Source organism: Gigantopelta aegis, chromosome 13 (assembly GCF_016097555.1).
Source record: "Gigantopelta aegis isolate Gae_Host chromosome 13, Gae_host_genome, whole genome shotgun sequence".
In the NCBI taxonomy this organism is placed as follows: Eukaryota; Metazoa; Mollusca; class Gastropoda; order Neomphalida; family Peltospiridae; genus Gigantopelta; species Gigantopelta aegis.
Genome location: NC_054711.1, coordinates 23,929,388 through 23,953,406, shown reverse-complemented (window position 1 = coordinate 23,953,406; position 24,019 = coordinate 23,929,388). Strand labels below are relative to the sequence as shown.

The 24,019-nt window shown below is 37.8% G+C and overlaps 2 protein-coding genes across 2 annotated transcripts in view; both read right to left on the bottom strand.

Moving 5' to 3' along the window:
• Positions 1 to 38: 38 nt before the first annotated feature.
• LOC121387400 (palmitoyltransferase ZDHHC1-like) overlaps positions 39 to 24,019 on the bottom strand; it is a 78,866-nt gene continuing 54,885 nt past the window's right edge. Inside the window, exon 10 of the mRNA XM_041518507.1 lies at positions 39 to 135. The gene's annotated coding sequence lies outside the window, so the exon portion shown is untranslated. The remainder of the gene's footprint in view (positions 136 to 24,019) is intronic.
• LOC121387404 lies at positions 1,087 to 11,207 on the bottom strand. The gene is made up of 4 exons (XM_041518510.1): positions 10,856 to 11,207; positions 8,498 to 8,644; positions 3,156 to 3,233; positions 1,087 to 1,604 (listed from the first exon to the last, which is right to left on the bottom strand). Exons 1-4 carry the CDS (start codon positions 10,888 to 10,890, stop codon positions 1,559 to 1,561), a joined length of 306 nt encoding a protein of 101 aa, XP_041374444.1. The 5' UTR covers positions 10,891 to 11,207; the 3' UTR covers positions 1,087 to 1,558.

Sequence of the window (24,019 nt, the reverse complement as noted above, 5' to 3'; positions counted from 1 at the left end):
TTCAATTTCCAGATTCAAAAAAAAAGAAAAGAAGCAAATATAGTGATTATCGGTTTATTAAACAATCTGTTTGATCAATGATTGACTGAATCTTTCTCCTCTGGTTACGTAAACTGCTGTAATGCTTGCATCACTCTGTAAAACAAAAATAGAATACAAATACTATCTGTCATATTGGACACATTCAATTTGGCAAACAGTTGGTATTCAAATTAGAATACTTGGTATATATAAACTACCTGCAACATTATACATCTTCATACTTTGGGGTTAATCAAATTACAATACTTATAAATATACACTACTCGCCATAGGCAACCACGTCAATTTAGCCCATGGAGTGGAGGGAATTTTATTAAGAAACTTATTCAACTATTTTCCAAAGTATTTCCATATTTTCCAGCAAATCAAATGTTATGTCCCCAGATCCCTTGTAAAAGGTAAATGAATGAAATGGTTATTGACCTCTCAGCATGAAGACGATAAGTGTTCAGTGTCAAAAATATGAAAGAACGAAATGTTTTAATATTCTTTCATGAATCCTATCATTATTGAGATGTATTTTAATATAGGTGTTTGATAGTCATTTTATTATTTTTATATGTTTAGAAACATGTTGAACCTAACGTCAGATATGTACAAAAGACCTATGATGGTTGCAGTGGCAAATATTGGGGATCAATGTAGGGCAAGCTTCCCAAAACATGGGCACCTACTATACTAGAACTATTGGCAGAGCAGATAACAGAAATTACTTTTCAAATGGTGATACAAGCATGAAACTTTGCACAGATTATTTCTTTTGGGAGTTCTTCAAATACATTCAATGAGCAACTTGAAATGTCAATATGGCGGTAATTTTTTTTCCAACCATTGTCTGTTATTGACATGTATATTAATAACATTTCAAGTTGCTCATTGATTGAATTTGAAGAACTCCCCAAAGAGATCATCTGTGCTAAGTTCCATGCATCTAGCACCATTTAAAAGTCATTTCTGTTATCTGCTCTGCCAATAGTCCAAGTAGTATGTGCCCATGTTTCGCGGAGGTTGCCATACATTGATCCCCCAATATTTGCTACTCCAACCATTACAGGCCTTTTTTACATATCAGACGTTAGGTTCAGCATGTTTCTAAGGGACACAACTCTGTCACAAATGGGCAATTCAACATAAAAGTCAAAATTGTTCTATAATAGTATCTAATAAAAGCTATACACAAGATTTCAGCTCAATATCTCAAGGTTGTACCGGTAGGGGACTAATAAACATATAAAAAGATAAGGAACACAACTCTGTCACAAATGAGCAATTCAACAAGAAAGTCAAAATTGTTCTGTAATAGTATCTGATAAAAGCTATACACAAAATTTCAGCTGAATATGTCAAGGTTGTACCGGTAGGGGACTAATAAACATGGCTCAGAAAAGATGTCCGGACCATAAGAGCAAACGAGAAAGAAGGAAAATTCAGTCATGTGACTGGAACAGGAAGTAGTGGACTCATATTGGAAGATTTTTTTAGCCATCCTACTGGCTGTTGAGATGTTCGGACCAGTCTAATATCTTAGGGGGAAAATGCCTTTAGTTTGTGGGCTGGTTAAGCTGAAAAGAAATAGACTGGCATGAGAGATGTGTGGACGGAATGATGCAATTTTCAGAGGTCTGCAGAAACACATTGGATATATAGTAAAGTACACTAATAACGAACATGCTTAGAACGAACTACTGCACAGAACGAACTGATCGTAAAGTCCCATTTTATCTCCCTATACATTAATAATCAACTTATGATGCAAATGTGTACAACGAGCTACTGCTATAATGAACTACAGCACAGAACGAACTGATCGTAAAGTCTCGTTTTATCTCCCATTATATTAATAATCAACTTATGATGCAAATGTGTACAACGAGCTTCTGCTATAATGAACTACAGCACAGAACGAACTGATCGTAAAGTCTCGTTTTATCTCCCTACACATTAATAATCAACTTATGATGCAAATGTGTACAACGAGCTACTGCTATAATGAACTACTGCACAGAACGAACTGATCGTAAAGTCTCGTTTTATCTCCCATTACATTAATAATCAACTTATGATGCAAATGTGTACAACGAGCTACTGCTATAACGAACTACAGCACAGAACGAACTGATCGTAAAGTCCCGTTTTATCTCCCATTACATTAATAATCAACTTATGATGCAAATGTGTACAACGAGCTACTGCTATAATGAACTACAGCACAGAACGAACTGATCGTAAAGTCCTGTTTTATCTCCCATTACATTAATAATCAACTTATGATGCAAATGTGTACGAGCTACTGCTATAACGAACTACAGCACAGAACGAACTGATCGTAATGTCCTGTTTTATGTCCCATTACATTAATAATCAACTTATGATGCAAATGTGTACAACGAGCTACTGCTATAACGAACTACAGCACAGAACGAACTGATCGTAATGTCCTGTTTTATCTCCCATTACATTAATAATCAACTTATGATGCAAATGTGTACAACGAGCTACTGCTATAATGAACTACAGCACAGAACGAACTGATCGTAAAGTCCCGTTTTATCTCCCTACACATTAATAATCAACTTATGATGCAAATGTGTACAACGAGCTACTGCTATAACGAACTACAGCACAGAACGAACTGATCGTAAAGTCTCGTTTTATCTCCCTACACATTAATAATCAACTTATGATGCAAATGTGTACAACGAGCTACTGCTATAATGAACTACAGCACAGAACGAACTGATCGTAAAGTCTCGTTTTATCTCCCATTACATTAATAATCAACTTATGATGCAAATGTGTACAACGAGCTACTGCTATAATGAACTACAGCACAGAACGAACTGATCGTAAAGTCTCGTTTTATCTCCCATTACATTAATAATCAACTTATGATGCAAATGTGTATATAACGAACTACTGCTATAATGAACTATCAGGGTCATTTCTGGTTCATTATAAGAATACTTAATTTTACTGTATAAAAACACTGATATTCTAAACAATAAAATATATTTAATCCATAATTTTAGACATCAAAGAGAACTCTGTCAGAAACATGTTACAACGGTATCGCACTCAGAAGAATGTCATAAACAGTCGTGAATATGACCTACCAATGTTTACTTAAGTTTCCTTCACTTGCAGCTGGTGATGGTGTTTCTTCAACAGACTCCACAATTTTGTTCATGTCACTATTTTTCAGAAACAGAAATAAAAACATGATGTAATACAATTTCAATTTAAAACAGTGTAACTGAATGACTTCTAATTGGATATAACGGCCACTCATGTAGTATTTTCTATTTAGCAGTTAAAAAAACTCAGAAAAAAATGCATTTTCACATTAATATATAAATACTCTATACAGTACTGCACAAAACCATTTTGGCTAAAACATTTTCATTATGGCTAATAAAAATCCCACTTGGCTAATGTTTTGGCTACAGGTATTTTTTATCAATGGTGAGCCCTGGCCTCTGTTAGCCAGAAATATGCTACAATAGTAGGAAAGTGAACACAGTCTGTTTAAATGTGAATGTCTAGTTCTGTTTAAATTAACAATACAAAATGAGAAGATAAAAAAATCTTAGTTGGTACTTTGTAATAATCTGTTTTCAGTATCCGGTATGGTTGTTTCTTTATAAGGCTTGAAACGATTCTACAAAAGAGAACACAGTAAATAAAAGCTGAAACAACTACAATGTACTTAAACAAGCATTTTGAGGGTACTGCTAAAGCAGTATATGTGCCCTACCGGGCCCAACACATTTTCTTAACTCCTAAGTTCATGGGCCATAACTGTACATGATATACACAAAATTTCAGATCACTATTTTGAGGCATTGCAGAAGTGGGACACAGACAGACAGACATACTGACAGATGGACAGAGGCACTGCAATTATTGCCTCAGAGGAGCATGGGATCAGATAGGTACCACATTTTTGCATCAGCAAACACGTAAATGTCGATGTTTATGTCGCAGGACAGGGCCAACATATGGTCTCCTAGTCCGTAAACCAGCCTCTTGAAGTCGGTTCCGAATGGTTTGTGCAGACACCCTTCTCAAACCAGGTATGCATCCAGCAGTGTTCGTTGCTGTGACAGTTCGGTGACACAAATGTAGAACCCGGATGTAGCGATCTTGTGCTGCAGTTGTTATGCGAGGTCTTCCACTTCTGGGCTAGTCTTCAGCTGATTGAAACTGCTGGTACCTGTTCCAGAGACGTGAAATGGTGCTCTGATGGACATTCATGTGGCGTGCAACTGCTGATTGCAATTCACCTAACTGGAGGCGGCCTATTGCAATGTTTCGATTCAGCAGGCTTAGTCTTGGCATTTTGTAACTCGTCTACATCGAAATGGAAATGAGGCATCATTGCGAGCATTGCAGCTTTAAATACCCATCACTACCCCAATCTTTTCCCAGAGTTTCATGTGCATTTGCCAAAATCTGACCATTCACGTCGATTTCCTGCAACTGTCGCACAACGTGCATTAAACTTGTTTTAGGGTGCATTTGTGCATGCTGTCCCATTCCAGGAACATTAACAAACATGGTCATTCAAAAAAACTATATTTTGTAAAATCAAACACTTTTCTTCTTTCCCTATCACTTGTGCGTTTCTTTTTTGACAGAGTATATATATATATATATATATATATATATATATATATATATATATATATATATATATATATATATATATATATATACTCTTCAAAAAAAGAAACGCAAAAGGGTACAAATGGGTTTAAACTCCGATTTTATGTTTCCTACCGGTCCATGCTTTGTGAATATAAGGTCATTGCATGTCCCAAACACATTCCCACGGTTACATTCGATAAAACGCAGCTACTGTACAATAAAGTTCCAAAATGTGAATATTCGCAAAAAAACGCAGCCACGTGCAAACCATGTCACCACTGCACGTGCGTTGTCTGCACGTGCAACATGAACACCGACAGTATAAAAGTGCAGGGTGTTCGCTTGCCTGGCCTCTGTATCTGGCCGACAGTTGACAATCCAGGACATGCCACGTCTCAGTGAACCGCAGAGAAACAATGCCATCGGCCGACTAGACGCAGGCGAATCCAGAACGGCCGTTGCCAGGGCATTCCATGTGTCCCCAAGCACCATCTCCAGACTGTGGGACCGTTACCAGCAACATGGATCAACACGTGACCTCCCTAGATCCGGTCGACCACGGGTCACTATCCCCGGGCAGGACCGCTACATCCGGGTACGCCACCTTCGGGAACGATTGACTACTGCCACCTCCACAGGCGCAGCAATACCAGGTTTGCGCAGGATATCCGACCAGACCGTACGGAACCGCCTACGTGAGGTAGGAATTCGTGCCAGACGTCCAGTTCGAGGTGTCATCTTAACACCACAACACCGTCGACTCCGACTGCAGTGGTGCCAGATTCATCGACAATGGCCTCAACTGCGATGGAGACAGGTGTGGTTCAGTGACGAGTCCCGATTTCTACTCCGATGTCATGATGGAAGATGTCGCGTGTATAGGCGTCGTGGTGAAGGTTATGCGGCAAACTGCGTGCAGGAAGTGGACAGATTCGGCGGGGGTAGTGTCATGGTGTGGGCAGCCATCTCACACACTGGCAGAACTGACCTGGTCCACATGCAGGGCAACCTGAATGCACAGGGCTACATTGACCAGATCCTCCGGCCACACATCGTTCCAGTTACGGCCAACGCCAACGCAGTGTTCCAACATGACAACGCCAGGCCTCACACAGCACGTCTCACAACGGCTTTCCTACAGAACAACAACATTAATGTCCTTCCTTGGCCATCGATATCACCGGATTTGAACCCAATTGAGCATCTATGGGACGAGTTTGGACCGACGCCTCCGACAGCGACAACCACAGCCCCAGACCCTGCCCGAGCTGGCAGCAGCCTTGCAGGCCGAGTGGGCCACCATCCCCCGGGACGTCATCCGTACTCTGGTTGCTTCAATGGGCAGTCGGTGCCAGGCAGTTGTCAACACACGCGGAGGCCACACCCGGTATTGACTCCAGATGACCTTGACCTTGGTGGTGTGTCCTATCACTTACTCACAATGGACTAGAGTGAATTGTGAACAATCCTGCAACATTTGGTAATTATCGGACTCACCATTCAATAATTAAATCAATTCTCCAAATGTTACGACAATGTGGTTTTGCGTTTCTTCTTTTGAAGAGTATATATATATATATATAAAAAATAATAATAATTATAAAAAATAAAAATCATGAGGCCCATCATAGGGTTGAAAATTAGCTGTCGCCTGGTCGTCCATGATGACCTTTATTGGCTATGGGTGACTAAGACATTTTTCAAAGGTTGTCCGTTAGGCGACCATCGATATTGGGGTCTGGCGAGTATATTACCAGTTAAAAAACAAAGAAACTAAAACTGAATCGAATGTGACAAAACACATCGTGTCTTGGTTGGCGCGAACTACAGCAGCAGGAGACATAGAACATGCTCTATATTTTAACAGCGCCAGATTCAGCTTCTGTGGCTTTGGGCCGGGTCTTCTAAAGATAGAGCTCAATATGTATTGAAGACATTGCATGTATTGACACCAAGACTTACATACATGTGTAATGACATAACTGTCCAAATATTACTGTAATAAACAATAAAAACACCATTATCCTATGTAATGTAATAACTAAGTACATCCTTTATTTTGGTAAAATGTTGGGGTTTTTTTTTACAAATTTATTTTTGTTTTGATATTTATTTTATTAGTAGCCTACTACTGTAGCATCTACAATATCCAAATTAAACACACGTGTGCGTGCTTCGTCCATTCCCGAGGAAATCCGATACTGGAGATTGTACCCCTTCTTGCACTGCCATAGAGGACTGCCACCCCAAGACTAGGTTTATATACTAGAGCACGCGCAGTTCTACCTTTATTCTCTTTGTATTGCAGTATTTGTTTTTACTTCAGAAACAGTGCAAGTCAAGCTGTATACCTCAGCTGTTCTAGCATTTTGTTTTCATCCCTGTATTAAAAATGAGATTTAATCATCATAATTTAATGGTAATTTGTAAAGAATTCTTTTGATTTATACTGGATTTAATCTTTCTTCTTTTTTTTCAAAAAATGTTATTCGAGTTGGTATGGGTTTAAAACTTAATAACATGTTTTTATATGAATTTTAACTGTATTCATTGTGAAGTTACATGCCAATTCATCGGTTTCCTTTTGAAGGTGAGCACATGATTATTATTCAACAAAGAATATTCTAGTTTTCATTTTGGCTGTGCATTTAAATTACAATGTGATAATTGAAGGGCTAGTTCAACTTGAGAAGGGCCAGTAAGTTTTCTTGAAGTGGCCCTGCTGGCGACCATGGTTTTCATGTTAATTTTCAACCCTGCCATCAACCGACTACCTGTCATCAAAATGATCAGTAAAAGTGATGGGTTAACCATTACATCATTAGTGCCAGTCATATTTTTTTCTTTTTTTTTTTCTTTTCTAAACTATAATCGAAATGTATACTGAATCGGTGATGGTTCAAAAATCAGTTATTTCAGCAAGACATCCATATAAAATAACCACTATCTGTCAACCTTAATGAGCTATCAGGTTTCATGATGTCAAATCCATAGAAAATGCCTATTTCACAATTTTTTAAAAATAAAAAATGCTTCATACACCTAAAATATAATCACACAGGTGAGAAATTGTCTTAAATCTAGTACAGATTTCATTTCCCAATATATGTACTCTAACCAAAGTGAATGCACCACTATAGCCTCTATTAGAAACATACTTATCTGCCCTTTATTTGCATCGCGCTAAGCGGCCCCAATTAGCAACTAAATTATTTCCGGCGCGTTACGTTAATAAAGTTTTCTATTACTATTATTGTTTCTTAGGTTGTGTGCAATCTCCTTCTTTTACAGAAAAGAAAATGTACAATATGTTTTGTGCTCAACAAAAATACTTATGAACATATCTTGGGGGAGAGGGGACCAAAAAAAATGGCTCATTGATGATTGACTTGTTAAAACGGCACCCCATGTACATGGAACGCTTGTAACAGTTGGATATCGCTTATTCCTGCACTGACCAATCACATTCAAGGATAGAAATGTGAGTCATACTTGTTCCAATCTTGGCCAACAATTTCGGCCAACAATTTCACCAACTATATGCATTACTAGTGGACTACATTGCACACTCCGGCCCATAGAGCTCCTCCTCCCCCCCCCCCCCCCCCCATTACTGATTGTCTATAGCTCTCAATACCCCCCCCCCCCCCAACTCCTACTCTGACAGTTCCAACGCCTTCTAGTACTTCATTTTGCAACCGCTGTACTACAGATGTCGAACCCTATAACAGATAGCAGCAACAACTGCAATGCTAAATGTAGTTAGTACAGTTAGCGTTGCTACTACAGATCACTGTCCTTCACTCACCGAAGTAGCAATGTAAACCGAGGAGAGCAGTCAACAAGGAGACACATATCTTGCCCAACAATATCGTGACAGATTGAAATGTCATCTACGCCCAGTCTGGTGCTGGTTGGTAAAGGATAAAAAATGCTGCATCGTCGGATCTGTTCCCTGCAAGAAAATGACAGTTATTAGAACAGGATTAGTACAGTCTGTGTTTCTGTGATACCACTGCTTTGAAGTTAAGAATGTTACTGATGCTAATTTTGAAAGGTTTTTGCCATAAGCAAAATTATGCTCACCTGTGACAATTTTGACCCAGCCTACAACAGTTTTAAATGATTATTTTAATGTAATGATTTTTAAAAGAAGCATTTATTGAATTAGAATGGAGATAACTACATGTATGTAACATATGTTGTATTTGACCATTTACGGAACGTTATGTTGGTTTTACAGTTGCGAATACATGTATTTCTTTCAAAATAATGACAGACAATAAACATAATCATGACAATTAGGATGCCTAACTGACAAAATGAAAACATTTTATTTTAGAAAAAAACCCCATACCCAAACATAATCCTTGCAATGTTGCCAACACGTTATCTTGATAAATAGTGTATCTGTTATTGGGAGTAATCTGGACATCTTTCTTAAATAATTACATATTTAGTAGACCCAGTGATTTTCCGCAGTGGACGGAATTCACACTGTGAAACGGAATTACGATTTTCCTATTATTGTTACTTAGGTTGTGTGCAATCTCCTTCTTTTACAGAAAAGAAAATGTACAATATGTTTTTTTTTTGGGGGGGAGGGGGGAGGGGGGAAAGACACCAAGAAAAATGGCTCACTGATGATTGACTTGTTAAAACGGCACCTTAATAAAGTTTTGATATTTGCAAGTAATATGCATGTGTTTGTGTATATATATCACTGTGTACGAATGGAAGTGTACATTAATTTGACTAAATGACTAGCTGCGATTTTCTGTACCGCTAGCTGCATTATTAACTACAATACAGAAATTCAACTCCTCGCCCAACGATAAGGTTTCTACTGTCCGACTCACAAACAAATCGGAACATCGAGTCCAGTGTCATTGTCAGACGGACATAGTGTAACGGACACAATTTTATGTGTAATTTAATAGTAACGATCGACTATCTACCTGCAGTTGTTAATATTATGCACAACCATTAAGCATTCCATGGTATGTATGTATGTATGTGTATATATATATTTATTACCCCAGCGGTCACTCACAACAGGGAAAATATTTTCCATATTTTCTCAGTAAGAAATATTCTGCATTGGTCTAACGAACAATACTATTGGACAATTTGACGCTTACAAACCAATGACCTTGTCGGTACTAAATATGACGTCATCACGATTTGGCAAACACAAAATGATGTCATGTAGTTTAAAGAGTTTGCGTTTACAGCTCTGTTTTTGTTGTTAAATTTATAATAATAAAGTTATTTTAATGCAATTCCTTATAGATTTTGTAGCAGAATAAAGAGAACTTTTTTTTTTGAAAATTATCTATGAACGTGAATAAATTACAAACTTATAGCAATTCTCAGAACAGTTGGCCCTCGTGCATGTGCGTGGAAAATAAAGGCTTTTAGAGAAAAAATAGCTGAGGTAATAAACAGAATAACAAACTCGGTACCAGTTATTATCAAATTTATGTCCCAAGTGAAATAATTTTCATTTGTCAATGGCTAAAGCTCGTAACAACTGAAAATTATTTCACTTGGGACATAAATTTGATAATAACTGGCAACTCGTTCATTATCCTCTCTCTCTCTCTCTCTCTCTCTATATATATATATATACATGTATATATATATACATGTATATATATATATATATATATATATATATACACACACACAGTCAAACCTGTATATAACGGCCACGCAAGGGACCTGACAATAGTGGTCGTTATAGCGAGGTGACCCTTATATACAAGTTCAAAATTAGAACCCATATATTAAAGAATATCACAACTGTCATAAAAAAAAGTCACATTTTAAAACCATTCCCACACTAGCTGTTTATGTCATCATTGCCTGTTGCTTTCTTCTGCCTTTTTCTTTTGGCTGAAATATTATTGTCAAAATCGGCCAGAACATCTGCTTTCCTTTTTAAAATAGAATTAATCTGAAAACGTCCTACACCAAAATGATCGGCAATCTTTCACGCACTTAAATTGCCTTTCTCAGATTTGTTAATAATGTCGATTCTCTTCTAACGTTAAAGCAGTACTAGTTTTCGGTGGCATTTTGCATACAAATGTATTCGTTAATATATTTCGCAAACGCTAACATTGACTTGCAGAAGATATTTTGTGTAATTGAAGGTTATTACCCATGTGGCATGTTTGACTCATTTGTTTGTTTCATGTCACCGCTAATCCTTCAGTGGAGTATGATCGTTGATTACAGCTGAATAAAATCAGGAGTCGCTTAAAAAATCCGAACACGGGACATCTGCAATGACCGCCGCCTTCAGCTATTCATGTTTATTTACCAATCATGTCTGGCTAGAAACAAGGAAACACCTAACATAATACCTCATTTGTTTGGTTTCTCGAGACTTAATAGAGTGACCATACATACAAATTACATTATGTACAGCCAATGGGAAGTCGTCTACTATTCAGTGAGGATGCTGAGAACCAATCGAATTACACCACCAGTATCTGCATGTCACGGAAGTTACTGAGTGTCTGTTTGTTTTTCAATTACGATCAGAGAATTACAATGGAATTTTACTTTGACAGAAAATAAACTCAAAGCTACAGACATGGCCATATAAACACATTTAATTTATAATTTTTAAGATTGAAAAAGTAAAGACATAACCAGGGTAAAAAAATAAACCAAAAAACGTCTTTACGACGATCATCTTGCGACCGTTATAGCAGGTTCAACCTGTGATTTTGGGTGAAAAATAGTGACCTCTGGCCGTTATGGACAGGTGACCGTTATGTACAGGTCAAATAAGGAAGGAGGGAGGGATTTATAGTGACCGTTATAGGCAGATGACCGTTATGTACAGGTGACCGTTAGACCAGGTTCGACTGTATATATATATATATATATATATATATATATATATATATATAGACACACACACACAGTGTATATACAGTCAAACTTCGATAACTTGATCTTGAAGGGGACGAGGAAATAGTTCGAGTTTCGGGGAGTTCGAGTTTCCAAAATTAATATATAAGTTTCAAATTTGAAACTGCGTTGCAGCTGGTTTATTTCGCTTAATATCGTTAGAAGCGTGTGCTCTAAACTCTAAAAACTATGCATCCCCAATTGAAAGGCGATATATCAGTCACCTCACCCCCACCTCATCCCACCCAACCCCAGCTGTTGGTATCTTCGACGCCCGTCATACATTCATTTTAGGTATATTGTAAAAGAAAGTAAATAAAACAAAAAGGATCACCCAGATGAATCTGAAATATATGCTCGGGCAAATAGGCTACATTTATTTATTGACAGAAAAAAAAAGAAAAAAAAGAAGGCTTTTACATACATACATAAATAACGTAACTAGCGGAACGGAACTAACAAATAAAACACTGAATGCCAAATAACACTATAAGTAGCCTACATTTGTTTTACACAACATTATTTACGCTTCGCACCTCTACTTTCTCTCTCCAATCTGGCCACCCACCATTCATTTCTGGGCCCTACGCAAAATTGTTTGGATGACAAGAAAGCAGAACTTTTTAAAACCGATCTGGCAAACTCCACATTACCGGGTCCTTCGCCAGATTGCTCGCTCATAACTAAATGACTGCTAATTGATAAACATTAACTGATACATAAATAGATAAGCTAAAGTTTGACACGATTCGCACCTTTGGGAGCAAAAACAAACAGTGCTAACAATTATTACACATGATCTTTGAAGTTAACCAGATTGTGTCTGTAATTAAGTATTACATAACGAGGCTCTCCACCATGGACGAACACAGACTACCAAACATAAGATCATTTCATTCCGCTTAGTCGGCGATCTATTGTTCTGTAATTATCACCCTAATCCTTGACAGCCAAGACCACCCGAGACAGGTGAGCTTCGTTTGATTGACATGACTGACAATACATTTGTTTTTAAAATACTATCGGCAACAACAGTTTGATCAATCCACATGCATCGAGTTTTAGAGGTGCATACTCTATTAAATCTTTATGACGGGACCAAAGAATACGGTCGAGAGATCGAGGTTATCGAGTTTTCGAAGGTCGTTATTACTAGTTTGTATAGCAACTTGGCCAGGACCGTCGCTTCAGATCGAGAGATCGAAGGTGGAGTGATCAAAGTTTGACTGTATATATATGTGTATCTGTGTGTGTGTATACATACATACATACATACATACATACATACATATATTCACTGGTGTAGGAAGCAGGGGGGCAAGTGCCCCTCACGTTTCAGATATTTTGATTTATAATAGTGTAAAAGTGTGTAAATATAAAAGTGGCCCCCTCCCTTTTTGGCACCTTCCTGCACCACTAATCTCTCTCTCTCTGTGTGTGTGTGTGTGTGTGTGTGTGTGTGTGTGTGTGTGTGTATGTGCACGCGCATCTCTCTCCCCCACCCCTCCCCCTGCCTTGCCACCTTCATACGCCACTGGTATATGTACATAGATAAAAAAAACTTCTTTTTTTTTCAAATGTGTGCGTTAGTCTGGGTTATGTTTTTGGTTGTGCGTGTGTACTGGTGTGTGGGCTTCTTTTGTAGGCTATTGTTTATTTGGGGGCAGATTTGTTGTTACTGGGATTCTCTTCTTCTTTTTTTTTGGGGGGGGGGGGGGGGGGGGTGGGGCTGGTAAAATTGTTGAGGGAGGTATTTTTAACATATTAAGTTTTTTGTTTTGCCTGCCACTTTACATTTATAATCATGTATAAACAATGTCTTCATTTTAACATTTAACCTTAAATAATCGGCATGCAAGACTAACATAAATATGTTTACACAGATATTTTGATGTAAACAAAACAAGTACTGTTACTACAGATAGATGTTTTTAGGTTAAACTATATATTTAGCTGTTATATATTACAGCAAAATGTACACTTTTTAATGCAATGTATATAGGCCTAATCAATTTACAGCAAACAAAATATTTAGTCAAACAGGCGCATGTGCAGGAAATTGTGTAGAGGAAGTCTAGACTGGCTAGTGGTATTTTTAGGGTAGGGGTCGGGTCATACGTCCCCAGAAATACACTGAAAAAACTAAACAAACATAACATACCACATGGGGAAGGGGACTGTTCTGATCGAACTTAACGGCGGCAACAACGGCAATTGCAGTCAGTGACATATAAACTGCCGTCGGTTGGGGCCGTCACCGATGGCACTTTTGTGTCGCTGGAATAAAAATTACTGGCGTCAGTAAAGCCCTTCACCGACAGCAAAATGTAGAAACCTGTATTCATTATCTGCCAGTATTTAACACAGACGTTTGGATCCTTGTTGGGAGATAATGGGCGTTTAGTTAGTATCAAGCATTGAAACTATATTCAGTCATGCGCGTACCAGTGGTGTTATATTTTGCCTCCTCACTTTCGTGTTATGCCACCCCTTTTCACGTTTGCCAGCGCCATTTGTTTTTCTGCGCCCCTCTTTATTTTTCGGCATCCTGTTATAATTTACAGCACCCAGCGCCGCTATTTCAAAATGCACAAAGAACTATAGTGGTGAATGAACTCTCACCCGGAAGTCGGTATGACCCTTGAACTTAGCAGATAACCAAATATGTTTTTCAGGACTTGTTTATCAATTCTTGAAGACATTGAGCTAAAATTATTATTTTTATGGTGATTTATCAATTTTTCAGAGTTATGACCCTTGAATAAGTATGTGGGAATCGGCCCCAGGCATCGCCTATGCTTAGGTCAAATAACTGGTTTCTGGGTTGATCGCAGTGCAGCGGGCAGTGGAAATGCTGTACTTTCAAGTGTGTTTTTAGGGTCGTGGGTGCAAGGTTGAAAATCTACACTTATAATGATGACGTAGTTTACATTTTCAGCAGTTGCCTCGTCTTCAATTTATTTCCATAGGATTCCTAGAAGTTTCACAAATCGTCTGTTAAAATTTTGGTATACATAACCAATAAAAAATGCCTCCGATTTACCGAAAGGCGAGTAAAGACTCTTTTCAAACTTATATAGACCTGTAGTATGTGTTCTTTTCTACCTTTATGTGGATTTTCAAGACAATCCTACATACAGCCACTGATTTATACCAGCAGCAGTATTGGGTGTCCAAGCCGTAGATGGGCTGTTTTGTCAATAAACCTTCGATAATCAGCCTCAAAATAATGATGGTTAATCTCATTGGAATTCTTCAAATTGTAATCAGAATAGTTTATTAACAAGCAAAGATGACTTTGATATGCATTTCATTGAAATTTGGGATTTAATAATGCCGATGGTTAATGATTTTGTCTGGAATGTTTTGTTACAAAAGTGTGCACGCAACTGGAAATTAGGTCACGTGACCCAAATGCTGCCACCTGATTGGTCCAGACTGTTGTTTACATTGAAATTAGCCATGTGCTCAGTGTTTATTTTCTACATATGGTTTATTTTCATCAGTTTGAATGTACGTTTTGAATGTGATTATTCGAGTTAGAATCTGATAGAACATTTTGATAGCTGTCTGCTGGTGCAGGTTTTGTTGAAATATTCCAAATATTAAGGAAGTTATGGGCATTTTTCAGAATGGGACTACTGCTAATTACCAGGTAATTAGGTAGGTAATTAATTAATTATTGGTTTTTTTTTTTAAATGACTGATAAGATGATTTTAAGAGGCAATGTCCAATCTCTTAGTGGTGGGAGTCTTTCTTACCAATGATACAGATGAAGGGTTGTATGGCATTTTGAAGCACATTAAAAAAAAAAAATCGTCAGTGTTTCTTTTGTTTTAAATGTAAATCCATTGTCGAAAACCACCCTAAATTAGGCGATTTCAAAATACTATAGCACCCTCAATATTTATCCTATCATCACAATTCAAAGACCATTTTAAATGTCTTTTCTAACTCTTTCCAATGATACCAATTGCACTGCAATCACTAGCCCGAGTACTCTGACTGTAAGAGAGCTAGACGGACATTTGGACATAAATACGCTCTCATTACAGTCAGAGACCAACCTATGTATATTTTTGGCAATTCCTGACTACCAAACGGTAGGCAAAGATTCCCACTCTAATACCACAAAAATCCTATGTTTGACGTCAAATACCTTTACATCGATCATTATTGAGTTAACCGATACAAAAAAATCCACATATTAATCACTAATACACATACTACAGAAAGAAACCCGACAGCACCCACATTCAGCTACGCTTCGTGACACTCCGTCGCAAAAATTACAAAGCTCGGCGATCTATTTCGAGACTGGGCGATTCCGCCTTGTGCAGCAGTTACAGGGGCTGTCTCATAAGAGGAGGCAGTACGTAGCACATACTTTTGCCGTATCCTGTCGACAACACCCTAAATGTATCCTTCAAATTCAAAATGGAATCAATAATGTGTAATTGTTTTGGTTTAATGACGTAATTAAATCCAAATTCATGCAAAATGGCATTAGCCAACTCTTCCATGTTGTAACGTCGCTTGGTATGAGACGGCCCCTTAACGGCTGCACAAGGCGGAATTGCCCAGTGGCGATTACGTGATCTACGTCTCGAAATAGATCGCCGAGCTTTGTAATTGTTGCAACGGAGTGTCACGAAGCGTAGATGAATGTGGGTGCTGTCGGGTTTCTTCTGTAGTGTGTGTATTAGTGATTAGTATGTGGATTTTTTTGGTATCTGTTAAAGTGCTGTGCCAGACCATACACTAAAATTTCAAATTCCATAATTAAATGCTTTCTTAATTCATTGCAATAATATTTTACACCGATAGGTAAAATCAATAATTATGAAAATGCCCCATAAAAGTATTAAAACATCACTCCCGTAGAACACTGCCGGAAACGACCGAGTAAAATTCTCGGTAAAAACATTTGCCTGTAAATAGCCGTGACGTCACGAAGGGAACGCGCTTCACTGAAACCTACCACGAGATGACTTCCAGCGCAAGCGAAAGTGGGACCGACAGCGACTGCCAAGCTCATTGATCATGCGATTCTTCTTTCGATGATGAATAGTGTAGTAATGACGACTGGACTAATATTTGTGCAAACACAACAAATAATGCCTTATCAGTTTGAACCTGGAAACATCTTACGACGAACCACCGGCACTGACAGATGATGATGAAAAAGGTCGTGGAGACAAACTTACCACTAATTTACAACTTTTATTCTTGTTTTGTTCTTTAGCTTTTCGTGCGAATTATTTTGCTACACTGTATATTCTAATACTTGTGATGTAGTAGAAAAGACAATAAATAACTCTTGAATTCTACGAGTCAAGTGGACCCGATATCGGTAATTTCAAGAAATAACAAAAAATGACTTTTAGTCCGTCCCATCCCTCTATGAAGATGGGTTTTTTTTGTGAATAATTTCAGTTTAGTTTGACGTAAAAAAAAAAAGTAAGTGTTTTGGAAATAACAAAACAATACTATTTTTTGTGTGCAGTTGTGAAAACAGTCTGCTCAGAAATAAATAACTTATTTTAATTTAAAAAAATAAACAAAAACGACTTTTAGTCCGTCCCATCCATCTATGAAGATGTTTTTTTGTGTGAATAATTTCAGTTTAGTTTGACGTAAAAAAAAAAAGTAAGTGTTTTGGAAATAACAAAACAATACTATTTTTTTGTGTGCAGTTGTGAAAACAGTCTGCTCAGAAATAAATAACTTATAGCACATTCCATAGTATGAAAAAAGGTTTTCTCTGTGGGAAGGTATAGTAAAATTAATTTAATGTATTTTCTTTTCTTTTTTTACAAAAAAACCCCTACATTTTTGTAGGATGGGACGGACTAGGCTATAGATACTTACTTGTCTGTACTTTATTGTTTTAATGTTCACGAACTGTAAAGAAAAATCTCACAAATGAACGAGATGCAAACGACAACAAATCAGATCTCGATGATTGCACGAACTGTGCATGAGAAAACAAACTGACCGGAGTTGAAAGCATAACGCAATTTGGGACATTGACGATATGCACTCCAAGGTCGTTTCGGTGTGGATGGCGTCGGCTTGTTGTCATTGTTTTTGTGTCGCAGAAAAATTGTTGGTACGGTATCTTTTTTTAAAAGCCATAAACACATGGTATTCCCATATCTCGCTTAAGCCGACACGCCAGTTAGGATGAATCGCAACAACGGTCTCCGGCATTTTCTTCCTGTCCAGTATTTCCACGTTGTTTTAATCAAATTCACACACAGCTTTCTCACAGCAACATTACTAGGAAATGTGTGAAGACTAAATTTATCGGTTTTTGTATCGCTACAGCCGCCACCAACACGCCGTTTAACCATAATAAACACAAAAGAAGCAATGAACAATGGCGCGGACTATCGAAAGGAGTTCCCTTCATGACGTCACGGATCAAATCTTACGGAAATTCCCGAAACGAATTCAGCTGGTTCTGTTTTTCAGGGGACTATTTTTAAATGGAAAATATACCGGTATATAATTTTTTTACATAATTTTCTAATCATATTAAATAATATCTTGATTGATATAGCTCAATACATCATACATCTGGAACAGCACTTTAACTCGAAAATGATCGATGTAAAGGTATTTGACGTCAAACATAGGATTGTTGTGGTATTAGAGCGGGAATCTTTGCCTACCGTTTGGTAGTCAGGAATTGCCAAAAATATACATAGGTTGGTCTCCGACTGTAATGAGAGCGTATTTATGTCCAAATGTCCGTCTAGCTCTCTTACAGTCAGAGTAATCGGGCTATGCAATCACCTGAATATGAATTTTTTTTCTCACATACCTACCTTGAACTTCAGAGAAGAAAGTTTGATATTTTCCATATCTACTATTTAAAATAATATTAAATATATCGACGTCTTGTGTACATTTAAGTTCTATTTTGAGTCTATTTATAGCCGAATGAATTGTATCACGAAAACGTTTCTTTTGTTGTTCAGTATAGTTTACACATTTAGATGTACATGGTTCGGACTTTAGGTTGACATCACTTAGTTCAGAGAATCTTGCTCCATTACTTTCCAAAATGGCTCCCGACAAACTTTTCAAGCACATGCTCTGACGTCACATAGACAGCGGTACCACTAAACATCGCTACTCGTACACACTGGACTGTAAACAACCATCTGATGTGAAACTACTAATCTTTGATAACAACTACATATGTAATTCACCTGGGAAAATTCTCGTTTTCTTTTGTTTTTCCATTTATGTTACTATGCGTAGTTGTGTACTTACACGTGTATTTCGCACAGATTGCAGTAGTGGTTCTCGATTATATGCGCATGTGTGCTGCTGTCAAAGACGGCCAACGTCCGGTGAACGGGTTTCTTTAACACGGCCTCGTGCGCTGGGTTGATAGACGTTGTAATGACAAGCAGGACGTGCTCAACAGTCGCCAAACCGTTCAGCTAGCCATACATCAAGTATCATATCTCAGATACAAAAAATTACTCCCACCCATGCTAGACAGAGGAGAGCTCGGTGGAATGAATGAATGAACGAATGAATGTTTACAAGTTTTTATGAATGTGTACATGGTTTTATACTCCGATAATGGGCACCATTCCTCATTATTCCCCAAAGGCTATGTCGTTTTTACATTCCAAGTTTTGAAGTAGTACAAAAAAGTAAAAGTCCCAATCTGAATGTGAATAATTTCTTTTTGAAAAATAATATCTAAAAACATATTTTGGAAACGATAGGTTACGCTTGACAATCACCCCCTTCCCTCCCCCATAACGTTTCGTAATGCAAAATAGATATATCAATTTGAATAATCAAGTCCATCATGGGCGTACATGGGGGTGGGGGGTGGGGTGGGGGGTGGGGGGTGGGGTGGGGGTGGTGGGGGGTTGGTGTTTTTTCGATCGAACCCCCCCCCCCGAAATCGCTTTTTTAAAATAATTTAATATATTTGACATTCATATATTTACTCAACATAGAAATATATGCCCAATATCTCTGCAATTTATTTTGGAACCCCCCTTTTCAAAATCCTATGTATTGGAACCCCCCTTTTCAAAATCCTATGTACGCCCATGTCTATGTATAGAATTAGTTTTAAATTCTGACTTAGCTTAATAAAATGTTTTTGAAATGAAACTGAAACTTCCCTTATTTTTCGTAAAACGACACTACAATTCCGAGAGAGAGAGAGAGAGAGAGAGAGAGAGAGAGAGAGAGAGAGAGAGAGAGAGAGAGAGAGAGAGAGAGAGAGAGAGAGAGAGAGAGCCAGCCCATCCCTACTTTCAATTCACACTGTAGAATAAAACGCAAATGGTCGTTCTTTGTGTACAAGTCACCACAACTTAATCATGCACTAAATGAGGGGCTGGACGTAGCTCGATGCGTGGTCAGTGTGGGGTCGGTCCCCGTTAGTGGGCTCATTGGGATATTTCTGCTTCCAGCCAGTGCACCACGACTGGTAATCAAAGGCCGTAGTTTGTGCTATCCTGTATGTCAATCTAATTAAAATTAGCTCCACTATTACACGTGGATCTAACAGCAGGCAGTTGGAGCTCATGTCCACCAATCAAAACCTTACGTGCAGAATCATGCCAGTGATTTAAAAATAATTTGAAAACATTCCGAATTATCCTGTGGGTATACGACATGTTTCGTGCCGTAAATAAAATGTGTTGAGTGCGTTGTTAAATAAAACATGTCCTTCCTTCCCTAAATGAGTATTAAGGCCCTCAGCCTATAGGAAAAATAGCACTGTATTATACAGTATGTTTTCAAAGGATACAATGTCGTCCCCAACCTATAGGAAAAATAACACTGTAATATACAATATGTTTTCAAAGGATACAACGTAACATATGGCTTGCAATTCTTCTGAAAACGAAGGAACAATCATTCCAAAGTTTATAAGTATGAAGTAGATTTCGATAACCCAGGCAAGGAGTTGATACTCACGAGGAGGAATCGTCCATCTGTTACGTCGACAGGTTACATAGTGTGTGCCTGCCTCGTCTGGTTGAATGGTGGCCAGTTTGTCCTCAGTAAAAAAACGAGTTTACAGTTCAACCAAACAAAATATAACTGATCTAAGTATCCCTCTAATGATTACCATAGTGTAAGTACCCCTCTAATGATTACCTTTCATTTCAACTTATTTCCGTGCTTATATCCAATTAAGGTTCTAGCACGCTGTCCTGGGCACATATCTCAGCTATCTGGGCTGTCTGTCTAGGACATTGGGTTAGTTGTTAGTTGGTTAGTGAGAGAGAAGAGGGTGCAGTGTCATTATACCTACCCATTGAACCCTTAAAAACTCGCTTTGGGTTGGAGCTGGTACCGCGTTGCGAACCCTGTACCTATCATCCTCTAATCCGATGGCAGCAGCTATGGGAAATTAGATATTCACCTGCTAAAACCACCCGAAAAATCGCAGGTCATTTTCCAAAAGATGTGTATGATTATCACATTTGCTATATACCTTGTAATGCTGTTAAAATTTCATTTTATAATACTGTAAAATATATCTCAGAGGTCCTAATTGTTCACACTATCCCAAACACTTCCCTTACTCTTCTTATTTACAACATGCTATATTTCTTTCTCAGCAGGAATTATTTCTTTTGGTATGCTATTTAAAAAATAATAATAATGGCATGCCGTATTGCCTTGCTATTTCAACCTTGAGTAACCCTGCAATGATTACCATAGGGTATATTAAACCGAATGACCACTGCGAATCAGTCAAAATAATTTGCAAACGTTTAACGAAAAACTCCATGCACACGCGCCTATTAATAATAATAATAATAAATGGTGAGTTCACGTTCCGACTGTTTATTATTTTATGTCAGCGTATTCGCAGTTATTTTCGTCATGAAATAATAATAATTATTATTATTTTATTATATAGCTGGCCCTCATTTGCCAAGTCTCTATTCACGGCGGTCGTTTATATAAAATTCTAAAATACATTATACGTTGTCGTATATACAGCCTCATCACTACGAGTCTGTTTTGCCGTATTTTTTTATGACTTTTCACAAGAAGAGTTCCAATTTTTTAAAAAGAAGAGTGTCATGGAATTCCCTCGATCGTAGTTCAATTAAAATGTTTTGGATCATACAATAACTAGATTTGGTATTCCAAATGAATGTAATTTCCATTTATAATCCATATTTAGAGAAATAAGACCCACTAAATCCGTGATTGAGCGCCTTTTATAGAACAATTACAGACAGCCTCGACCCATTCCCAGATTATTATTTTTTTTTGCATTACGCTCATGCGTAGTGTGCGTAATGGGCGCTACGCCTCTGTAGGGAATAACTGGTTACTATTTTAAAGTTTCGGCAATATATGTACTGTAAATCGTATGGAACATATTGCCTAACATCTTGACATGTGAAATACGAACAATTACCTAAAATCCGAATAGTTTTAGCTCTAACCAAAATTCGTCATCGGTGTCAAGCCGTGTTTACGTACGGAGAATGATCGGAAGTGTGACCAAACATTTTGGGCCGTTGTGGAATTGTACATGTAACAGTGGTTATATAATTTGCTTTTATGACATTTTGTGCTTCTATACTTTTAAATAGTAAATAACACGACTCAATAAGAGTTCCGTTTTTTCGTTCAATGAGCGGGGCTAGGCCGATTGTAAGCACGTGTGAACTTTTGATTGCATCAGTTATGTAGATTTTTCTGCATTGTTGATTCAAGTAACAATTAAAGTGTTTCTTCAGCTAATAATTATAATAAAATTACAAAGCAGTTTTAAAATATACTACTACAATTAATACCTGGGACCCATGCTGACAGGTACATTGTGAAGTACATTGTGAAGAGATATGAAATGGGAACACTAATTTGACCAATGTATGGATATTGGTTTAAGGTTATATTCTTAAAAATCACCTCTTTTTTATTCGCTATTCACTAAAAAGTATTGGCGTCGATCAGGGGGGACGCGTACCCCTCACTTTTCAACGCCGGGGGACAATCTATATAAATGTCCCCCCCCCCCTTTTTCGTTTAGCACACACACACACAATGTACACACACACACACTAACACGCCCCCCCCCCCCCCCACACACACACACTTTTGAAGCCGGATTGACGCCCATGCCAAAAAGTGCCCCTTAAAAAAGTGTCTAGATTATACCCTGGTTCTGCTAGTTAACAAGTTTATTGCATAAGGAAATGTATATGCTTTATTTGATTTTTTTTATCATCGAAATGGAATTCAGAGAAACATTTCGACGTCAGTTTTCTTCTAAATTCAAAAGGTGAAGGTCGCTCGGTGACCGTTAAAAAACAAAACAATTCTTAAGTCGGAATTTGTCGAAACGGTATTTACGAGCACACCCGAACGCAACATACCCAGACAACAAACGAATGACGTCACAACAGTATATCGTTTGTCGAGACAAGACGTGTACCGTGCTTTAGAAGTTTAGTTTTGGTATGTATTGTTTTAAATACTGTTACTAGATTAGCACTGGCGTAGGAAACCGAAGGGAGGGGGCAGTAGCAGCAGCGATGGTTTATATACATTTGTCAAGCAATCATTGTATACATTGGCAAGATATGATGACAAGATCAATCTTTATATTATTGGTCAGTGACATTAAAGCCGCACACCCTAGTTCCATCCAGCGAAAATAAATTATAATTTGATTAATCTACAAACCTGTAACACACTTAGATCACGTTTTTATCAAATGGAGTGAAAAAGCAGGTTTTATATCGATAAATACCATGGGAATACCCATGTCCCAATTGCTTGAAATAATTTTGAAAGTTAGTATTCTGATGTCACCGGTAGAAGCACAACAATGCCTACGTCACGACAAATTTCACAGACTTGGGGTGCGTTCCTTTCACCTCTCCTGGACATGTTCCAACTGTTCTGTCCTGGTTGTATCCCCTCTCCAGATATCGTAAGACTTAGCAAAATTATTGGTTTTAAGGGTTTGTAACGTTTTGTATTGAGACACTTACTTGTCTGAACTTTATTCTTACTGAAAATGTTCACGAACTGTGAAGAAAAATCTCACAAATGAACAACAACAAATCGGATGTTGATTGCGCGAACCGTGCACGAGAAAACAAACCGAACCAAAATGATAACGGTCACGTGATATACCAACGTCTGTGACATTAAAAATAGATTGGACCTCGCTTGCTTAATGTTTTTTTCTCGACAACACGTTTTGTGAAAAAATGCGAAAAATACATTTCGTGGTTTTACAAACATCAGGATTACCAAAAAGCACTTCAGGTGAATGGAAATGTGTATTCTAAATAATAAAATGTAAGTAAAGTGCAATTTTATTTAATAGCGAAAAACAACGCCGTAATGGTTAACAAATAAACGTAACTAGGG